The following is a 10397-nucleotide window of genomic DNA, read 5'->3' on the forward strand; positions in this document are numbered from 1 at the left end:
TACTGTCATGTCACCGAAAAAAACAGGTATATTTGTCATTTGTGTTTTAGATGGTGAAAGCTAGTAACGCGGAATGGAGTAAGTTTAATTCCGTATTTATTTAGCTTTTTTGCTAACATTTTGAATCTTGTCTTGTCTTGTTTAAGAAACAAAAGATAAACAAACAGCAATTTACCCGCCTGGTGGAATTTTTAGAACAAAATTCTGACGTATCTAGAGGACGTAAATTTGTTTATTTGGATTCGGTAAATGCACTATGGGATGTAATTAAGGATTAAAAATGTAGTTCTCGTAGGCCCATTGAAACATGGCGAAGGTCTACTTCCGATTGTCCTGAATGAACAGAATTTTTTTGTTTCTGTTTTTAGGATTAGACTAAGAGAGAGTTGCAACACCATAAAATGGCAATGGAGGCCATTGGCCCAAATACGATCATTATGATTGATTATGTATAATATTAATTTGTTGATATTTTGGATATAAAATGATAACTGTAAAGTTTTTCCAGCATTGCAGAGCTAGTTTTTGCAATTTAAACATTCACAATTGGCGGACCAGGCCAGAATCAGGGCGATAGTTATAACTCTTTATGTTATAGATATTTTCAACGGTATTGCTTGAAGACATACTTTGAATGAAATATTATTAAAAAAGTGATAACAAGTTTCAACCAAGGAGAAAATGAGTCTATCATTGCAAAGCATTCACAAGGTACTGTTTTTAAATTCTTCTCTAGTTCTTTTTACATAATTTTGATATCCGTCTAAAGAAAATCTGAATCAATTTCCGCTTTTGTCAAATTCCTTGAAACCCATCAGATGTTTTCTATGAGGATTATGCTTCTGGCCAGTTTAATTAAATCAAACCTCATGTCCCGTATATCAAATTACACGATAATGGGAAGGATAAGAGGATTAAACTTCAGAATCTCATGTGGGAGTAGTTTAGACTATACTGATCGTGAAGTTGATAAACTCGGGTAGAAGATATTATTATTCATCAAAATTGTAAAAACGGTTCATAAAAAATGATTCTCAATATTTCTCACTATTCATACGAGTAAGACAGAGCTAAGTACAAGAGTATGCGAGATTTCGATTATTAAACATAATAGTCATGTTTTCTCTCTAGCGTAAAATTACATTCCCATATGTTTAACAACTACATTATTCCCGAGCAACCAAGTATTCATCCTCATCTTTGAGCCAGCATTTGATTTAGCAAGTTAATCATCGAGGTATAATCGCAAACTTGTCATTCTAAAATATACGATTAATAAAATGGAATATTATCTCATACGCTGTATTAATTTTACCTACATAACGTTCAAACGTCCGAAATTATGCAACCAACATGGGAATGAACACTTTCACTTCACGGAGTTCATTTTTACACGCAACTGTCCGTGACAATGATGCTAGACGGATACGGATTAAAAATTGTTTTAAAACATAGGCAAATTTCTGTTATAAAAACTATATTTTGTTCCCTATGAACAATGTTGTCATTTTTGGATTATGGTCAACAATTTTGGTCAATTCAATTTAGTGTTATCGCGCGAATAGCGGTGGTAATTCGGCTACGGTCAGATATCCTGTATGGCCGGCCATTGTATTGGGGGCATTAGATGTTATGTACTTCTTGGTCTCTCTCGGCGTTTTCGCGTCCTTATCGGACTCAGATTTCTGATAAATGAGAATGCGAATGAGAAAACAGATAAATTACGAGCTTTAACGGACATTCATGCTTACCTTATGCTTCACAAATTCCAGATCAATTACGGGAACGTTTTTAGTTTTAACTACATCCTCTACTTGTAAAACTTCCAGATTTAGAATATCCACAAATCCGTATCTTTCCAGGGCTTCGCAGACGCGACCCGACTGTTCGATGCACGGTGAGAACGAACAAATACGGCCACCTGTAATAAAAGATCCCATGAGTTTTGAAAAATGTATGTCCTTAATTCAAGTACCAAAACCAACCTTCATCTTTCAATGCTTTGACAGCATGCGGTATTGCTAGTTGTGGAGCCGGTAGGTCTAGAAATACTGCATCGGCCTTCCCATTCAATTCTTCCCCAAATCCATTCTCGCAAACATCCCGCTGAGTAACCTGCCGTAGTGATATTTGAGTATTTTTTTAACGTGTTCATACAGAAGTAACCAACGATGAATATTACCTTCACAAAATCACCCAATCCGTGGGCATTGAACTCCTCCTGAGCTTTTTGAACACGCTCCTCGTGGAAATCAAATGTATGCAGATATCCATGTGGTCGGATGGCCCGTAGAAAGTAATGAGAGAGCGACCCCGAACCGGTGCCCGACTCGATCACAACACTGCCCGGTTTTATTTCTAGCTGATAGAGTATCATACTTATGTCCGGTGTGTATAGAATCTGTGTGCGGTGGGGCAACGTTTGTGTCCACAGTTCAGGGTTAGGCTGCAGAACGTGCGCCCAGCCTTTCGAAAGTTCAACCTGAAAAAAAGGAATTGCAGGTTCAGCGTGAATATATTTGCTCAGTTGTTTGATTAATTTACCTTCGAACCATATTGGATACCGATAATGTCTTTCACTTTTAACGCACCAAAATTAGTCTGAAACACATTGTCCACTAACTCATCTTTTTTGTTCTTCAGCTGAGGTACCGCCTCTATTGCGTACACGTTTGTTATGGTCAGATACAAGATTACGGTGTCTCCCTCCTCAATTATCGTTTTTGGATGAGCAAAACTCATTTTATTGACCAGCAGAATGCGCGTTTATGTAGGTAGGTTTTTGAGCCTGTTGCATTTGCCGCACGTAAAACCAGAATGTGTTTATAAACACATACCGGAATGACAACTGAGTTCACATAACCTCAAGTCGAACCGAAAACAAAAACAGTGCTACGAGGGACTGCACACGGAAGAGAAGTTAAGGCACCATCACACTACGCTCGCGTATGCGTTCAACGTTTCACGCGAGCAATGGGGTTGAGCATGCGGTTCATGTTCGGAATGTTTTTTAGGGGAGGTAGGGATTACGAAAAGGTCTACGTTTGTCTATAGTGAGGGGGAGGGGGTATGAATTACATCCACGTGGACACTAATAAATATTTTGAAAAAATATATACAGTGACTCAAATCCGTAATCGTACCACACCATGCAGGTCTCCTTTCCCATCTTGAAAGTCGAAAAAAAGCTTTCGGAACATTCTATTTAGATAAAATTATAGTGTTGTATGAGAGTCACACGGTTTGGTATCTGTTTTCAGAATAATGGTTTTTATTTCATCAAAAATGGCGAATGTATGTGCTAATGTATGAAAATTAACTCAAACTCATAATCGTACGCTGGTTGAAATCTCTACTCAATTTCGAAGGCGTTGGCCAGTTTCCTAATTCCATCCTTATTACGGTATCCCTTGTTCATTGCAATTATCTCTAGCTGTCTTTATCCTTATCTACAAGTTTTTTTGTGTATTCGGAAGGTATATTTATCATTTTTTCATTAAGTGGTTTTTAAAATCGTTATTTTTAGAAATTGAATGGTTTCTAAATTTTCTACACAGAGAAATTCCTTAGTTTTTTACTGGGATTGATATCGGAAGATTGTGGATGAATATCAATAACTTTTGAGTAATTGTAATGTAACCATGTGCGAACTTTATATGAGCTCTGGGTCATTGTCTTGGCAAAACTTGAATCCTCAATTCTATCCCATTTTTTTGACACTTTGCTTCATGTTTTTCTTCAGGATGATCGAGTAAACATTCTGATCCAATACACCATCGATGAAAACCAAATTCCTCATACATGCACCCTCATATGGTCGGTGTTAAGTCAGAGGGGACCAAGTCGCAAAATTGAAAATTTCATTAAAATGTCACATGGTCCGGTCTGACTTAACACCGACCATATCATTCTTCCACCACCACCATGTTTAAACATTGCTTTTAGATTTTCTTTACGTTTAATTCATCGTTAGCTTCGTCCATACGAAACGATAACCATCGAAGTCAAAAAATTTCAAATTATGACCCATCTATGGAAATAACATCTTACCAGTAAGACATTGATGTGTTTCATGCTGTTTGGAATAATCCATTTGAAGTTACTGTCTTTTTTTTGCTGAGAAACGGTTTGTCCCTATGGGCATTCAAGCTGCCCTTCCTAGGCACATTACAAACTTTTGGTTTGCTCAATTTGGTTTTTATCGATAATGTAATGTATTAGAATGTTTACTTGAACATCCTAAAGGTGTAGTATGTAGCAAAGTGTGAACAAAATGAGATGGAATCGAGGATTCAAGTTTTGCCAAGACAATGGCCCATAGCTCAAGACATATGAAGTTCGCACATGGTTACATTACAATTACTCAAAAGTTATTGATATTCCTCCACAATCTTCCGATATGAATCCCAGTAAAAAACTAAGGAAGTTATCTGTGTAGGAAATTTAGAAACCATTCAATTTCTAAAAACAACGATTTTAAAAACCCCTTTATAAAAAAATGATTAATATACCTTCTGGATACACCAAAAAACTCGTAGATAAGGCTAAGGACTGCTAAAGATAGTTGCAATGAACAAGGGATACCATAAGAACGATGGAATTAGGAAATTGGCCAACGCCTTCGAATTTGAGTAGAGATTTCAACCAGCGTTACAACATACATTCGCCATTTTTGATGAAATAAAAACCATTATTCTGAAAACAGATACCAAACCTTTTAACTCTCATATGACACTATAATTTCATCTAAATAGAATGTTCCGAAAGCTTGTTTTCGACTTTAAAAAGAAGGGATGGTGGAGTACGATTACGGATTTGAGTCACTGTATATCTATTCTATACTACCCTTAGAAAAATCCTCGGTCGAAAACTACTAAATACATTTGGTAATGCAAAATTAGTAGAATGTACAAATTTTTTGTACATATTGTCAACAAACCCGCATCCCTACCAGAGATTAGTATATTTTACTCGATAACATTAGTAAGCTTGGATATTGTCATATCTGAAAACTGGTGAGAAAAGCGCGTATTAACCATTTTCATTGTTCCCATAAGGCAATACGGAGGTATAATAAGGATATAATTCTGATACGTGCATTTTCGGCGAGAAAATGTAGCCGATATTGGGCTTCCGAATCATGGTTCTTCTTGACATATGTGTTTATTAGTACGGTCGAAAATGACTATAGATTGGTAGTATTTACCAAAAAATTCGTTATATTTACTAATTATTTCTCTCAGTGTATTATCTATTGAAACTATTCTGCATTTCGAAAAAAATGATCCTTATTTATGAGTCAAAGCTGTCTGATAGTACTACGCGGTGGAAACTCTCTATTTTTTCGTATCGTTCAAATTCTCTGCTAAAATTTGTATTCTGAGAGTATTGCACATGGGCTGAGAGCGATCGATTTATTTTGATTGATTTTGAAGAATGATGCATTATCGTTATCGATCAGAATTGAGAAGCCATATTCGGCAGGATTCAGACGCCACCAAAGCATGTTGGAATGTTGTAATATTAAACATACATGACATTGTTTCCGATGTTTAGGCTCAGCTTTCGCTCTCAATGTAAACATTGCTACGTTTATACGTTATGAACAACAAAATATTTCACGGGGACCATATCTTTGGAGATGTCTCCCTAGCAACGATGCTCTTTTTCGTTGAGTTGTAATGTTTTCTGGAATACGCTCATACGCTCATTGAGTTGCCCGGCAAGTTTGTGTGCGCAACTGATGGTAATTGAATCGAGCCGCTGATCAAGAATAATTCTCGGCATACGACAAATGAATTACCAGGTTCCTTACAAGTATCTGTTAATGAGCACCTGGTGAAGCTTGATTACGTAAATGGAGCACCAAGAAGATGATCGCCGAGGAATTTATAAAAAAAACATATATTTGCTTAATTCAATGTATTTCTTTAACGTAACTGACATGTTTGATCTCTTAAAAGTTAAATGTAAAGTGGAAAAATAATAAGTTTTTATCGTGAAATAAAGAAATAAATAAAGAATATCAATATTGATGTCTTTCAACTGATGGCTCGTTGGTGAAAAATAATGTCTATCAGATTATCAGAACCGAAAGTAATTTTAAATTGAAAATTAAAAACCGAAAGTTACGAATCGTTCATTCTGAGAGTTGCGTAGGATTTTGTACTTCTGATACGATTTGCGATTAAATGCTTCTTTAATTTATTCTAATCGATATGCGCTGATTTTTCACGAAGTTACAGCATGTCGAAAATCACTTAAAATTTCCGACTTCGCACTCTGTTATTCTTCCTCATCTTTGAACCAGCATTTGATTCAGCAAACTAACGCACCAAACAAATGAATCATGGGATGAGCCCGGATAGTTGGCATTGAAATACCGAATCATCGTGGTATGATCGCAAACTTGTCATTCTAAAATTAATTAAATGGAATATTATCTCATACACTGTATTAATTTAACCTACATAACGTTCAAACGTTCGAAATTATGCAACCGGCATAACGTTCAAACGCCCGAAATTATGCAACTTACATGTCTCTTTTAAACGGGAATGAACTCTTTCACTTCACGGTGTTTATTTTTACACGCAACAATGACAATGACAATGACAATGACGATAGACACAAAAATATTAAGTAAAGTGTAAGTGACGCGAAAGCGTATGTGGCAGTGATGTTCGTGATAAGGCCCTATGTTCATGATCACCTGGTGAAGCTTGATTACGTAAAACGCTACAATTTATGAGATCTACACAATTTGACCGAAAACATTAAATGGCACGCATCTCGCATTACAGGCGAAGAAACATAAAACCATTTACAACAATGTTGAGCGTGGATCTGGCTTAGTGATAATATCCGTACCTTTCACCCTAAAGGTCACGAGTTCAATTCTCACTCCTGACATTCTTCTGAAACGAAAGTTAAAAGTGACGAACCAGCCAAAAGTGCTAACTAAAAGTGTCACTATTATAATACAGAAAGAATAAACAACAATGCTGAGCGAAAAACCCCCCTTTTTAAGGGGAGTTGCCATACAAATGAAACACAAATTTCTGCATAACTCGAAAACTAATCAGGCAAATGGAACCGAATTCGGCATGTGGAGGTTCTAGGGGACACGAAACGTTCCTATGGTGGATAGACACTCCTCCCCTCTCTTTGAAGGAGAGGGGGCTGATAGTGTGATAAAACGCACTCCTATATCTTTGTTCTATCATATTTTCTGTATTAAACTGTAGCCGTGGGCTGGCCGATCCTCTGAAAGCGCGCAGTTTAAGCGCCACTCCCGAAGGAGACTGCCCGCCAAGATTAATTTTGCCCGGTTGAGACTCCCGTAAAGGGTGAGTTCAGGTACTCTACTTCCGCAATGAAAGTACGGATCGCTCCAGCCAGGCCACGGAACTTTAACCAGAACGAGATATTCAATTAGATCCCCATCATTCAAATTCAAGCTTCAAAGAATTGGGTAGATTTCATTCGTACCCGATTATTTCTCATCATAGGCCAGGACGCTATCTGTCCACAGAGAGCGCAAAATAACGAAAACACATATTTCTCCACATAGCACACGAAACGGAACTCGAAACAAATCAAGGAAATGCACCATAAAAGGACTTCCACATAATCAAAACCCCATCCTACGCTAGCATTTTATCTACAAAAATTTTATTGTGGCAGATTTGTTCGATGCACCTGGAAATATTTTCGCATAACTTGAACATAATTTGAAGATTTATCCTATGCCAGTGATCTTATTCCTACTCTTCGAACTTTTGATTGGTTTGCTTTAGAAGCTTTCTAAAGAGGCGTGTGCGTATTGTTGAGCTTTTGTTGCCTCGGGGTCTTTTATCATTGAGCGCATTGTGTGGTGAGGCCGATAATGACGCTCCGTAATTGCATGTGCCTTTAACAATTATCACGGACGCGATCTTTTCTTTTTTTTTATGCTGTTCCTGTTGCGGATTTTGGGTATTTGATTCTCTGAGTGACCCAGATATCCTCACGTTGGAGGTGATGATATGAAGTTGCCTGCGGGAGAACAGGGTTGCTGTGCGATGTGACATTAGCACCTTATAAACCTTATTTAAATCCAATATAATTCACCTGGATTTTGTCTTGTACACACATACGAAAATCACTTTGTTTAACGCACAACCTCTGACAAATAACCTAACGAATAAAGACTTTAACTTTAACTTTAAGCAGCATCCCTGAACCTTGTCTCGCGGAAATCTCTCCCGGACTCTCTCCCGAACGAAAACTAGTACGCTTTACGCTGTATAATGATCCGCTCAGCCCATTTGCGTCGTTGTCTACCTTAGGGCAAATACATATTAGAGTATGTTTTGCTCTAAAAGTGGTTTATAGTACTGACCGCTACAAAACATTTATTCCGTGTAACGGATGAACATGTTATTTGCAAGTGGTTGAAAAATCTTGAACGAGAATTGTGTCTGAAAATAATCTGATATTCACCCCTATTCTGTATTTCGATCGATTCGAAATATTTCGAACGACTTGATAAAATTCCATTCTGTATTCCGTTCGAGTTGTTTTTGCATTTCGTTCGATCTGTTTCTCTTCGAAAATTCAACGGGCAAAACGTTCGAAATAGAGAATGCGAGATTATAACTCGAACGTAATAACGGTTTCGAACGATATGGAAATCCGTCGGAATACAGAATAGGACTGATTATAATGAGTTTTGGTAGAAGTACTAGGAGTTTTATAGGAAAAGGCATTTTGACGTGGGACTACGTCTAACCGGAGTATATGGGAGGTAAAATGAAAACCTAAATACAGAACATGCAGGAAAAAAATGAAAGATTCCGAATGCTTATAACTCGAACATTTCTTACTGGATCGGAAAGATGTTTGCATCAATTGATAGGGAATATTTCTACGCTTCTAAATAGCAATTGATAAAATGTTGTTTTTCATTAGATAAACAATTGAATAACTGTAAAATGTTAGCGTTATTTAAACGCCTCGTTTTGATTGGCCCGATTTACGGATTCCCCAACACAGCCATCAAAACCAAGCAGCCTTGGGGAAATCTGCATTCCAAATACATGAAAGTATGGGGACTTTTGTTCTCACCGATATGTGTTCCATAACACAGACTTCAAAACCAAGCAGCGTTGGAGGAATCGCATTGCAAATTTGCATGTATTGGCAAATTTGCATGTATCACTTTGTTTAACGCACAACCTCTGACAAATAACCTAACGAATAAAGACTTTAACTTTAACTTTAAGCAGCATCCCTGAACCTTGTCTCGCGGAAATCTCTCCCGGACTCTCTCCCGAACGAAAACTAGTACGCTTTACGCTGTATAATGATCCGCTCAGCCCATTTGCGTCGTTGTCTACCTTAGGGCAAATACATATTAGAGTATGTTTTGCTCTAAAAGTGGTTTATAGTACTGACCGCTACAAAACATTTATTCCGTGTAACGGATGAACATGTTATTTGCAAGTGGTTGAAAAATCTTGAACGAGAATTGTGTCTGAAAATAATCTGATATTCACCCCTATTCTGTATTTCGATCGATTCGAAATATTTCGAACGACTTGATAAAATTCCATTCTGTATTCCGTTCGAGTTGTTTTTGCATTTCGTTCGATCTGTTTCTCTTCGAAAATTCAACGGGCAAAACGTTCGAAATAGAGAATGCGAGATTATAACTCGAACGTAATAACGGTTTCGAACGATATGGAAATCCGTCGGAATACAGAATAGGACTGATTATAATGAGTTTTGGTAGAAGTACTAGGAGTTTTATAGGAAAAGGCATTTTGACGTGGGACTACGTCTAACCGGAGTATATGGGAGGTAAAATGAAAACCTAAATACAGAACATGCAGGAAAAAAATGAAAGATTCCGAATGCTTATAACTCGAACATTTCTTACTGGATCGGAAAGATGTTTGCATCAATTGATAGGGAATATTTCTACGCTTCTAAATAGCAATTGATAAAATGTTGTTTTTCATTAGATAAACAATTGAATAACTGTAAAATGTTAGCGTTATTTAAACGCCTCGTTTTGATTGGCCCGATTTACGGATTCCCCAACACAGCCATCAAAACCAAGCAGCCTTGGGGAAATCTGCATTCCAAATACATGAAAGTATGGGGACTTTTGTTCTCACCGATATGTGTTCCATAACACAGACTTCAAAACCAAGCAGCGTTGGAGGAATCGCATTGCAAATTTGCATGTATTGGGGGTATTTTACTGAAATGTGTTTTCCTAACACAGACTTCAAATCCATAGAGCGTGGGGAAATTGGCATTGCCAATATATGTAAGTCGGGGCATTTTTGTTCCGGCTGAAATGTGTATCCCCAACACATTGAATTCGGAATTTTTTTCATTCAAACAAA

At 37.3% G+C, this 10397-nt stretch overlaps 1 protein-coding gene across 1 annotated transcript; it reads right to left on the reverse strand.

The window, feature by feature from the left end:
• Positions 1-1123: 1123 nt before the first annotated feature.
• Positions 1124-2830, reverse strand: LOC129777035 (tRNA (adenine(58)-N(1))-methyltransferase catalytic subunit TRMT61A). The gene is made up of 6 exons (XM_055783083.1): positions 2545-2830; positions 2183-2482; positions 1986-2115; positions 1752-1921; positions 1320-1685; positions 1124-1259 (listed from the first exon to the last, which is right to left on the reverse strand). The coding sequence occupies exons 1-5, from the start codon at positions 2740-2742 to the stop codon at positions 1551-1553; spliced, it is 933 nt and encodes a 310-aa protein (XP_055639058.1). The 5' UTR covers positions 2743-2830; the 3' UTR covers positions 1124-1259; positions 1320-1550.
• Between the last annotated feature and the right edge of the window lie 7567 nt (positions 2831-10397).

This window comes from Toxorhynchites rutilus, chromosome 3 (genome assembly GCF_029784135.1).
Source record: "Toxorhynchites rutilus septentrionalis strain SRP chromosome 3, ASM2978413v1, whole genome shotgun sequence".
NCBI lineage: Eukaryota > Metazoa > Arthropoda > Insecta > Diptera > Culicidae > Toxorhynchites > Toxorhynchites rutilus.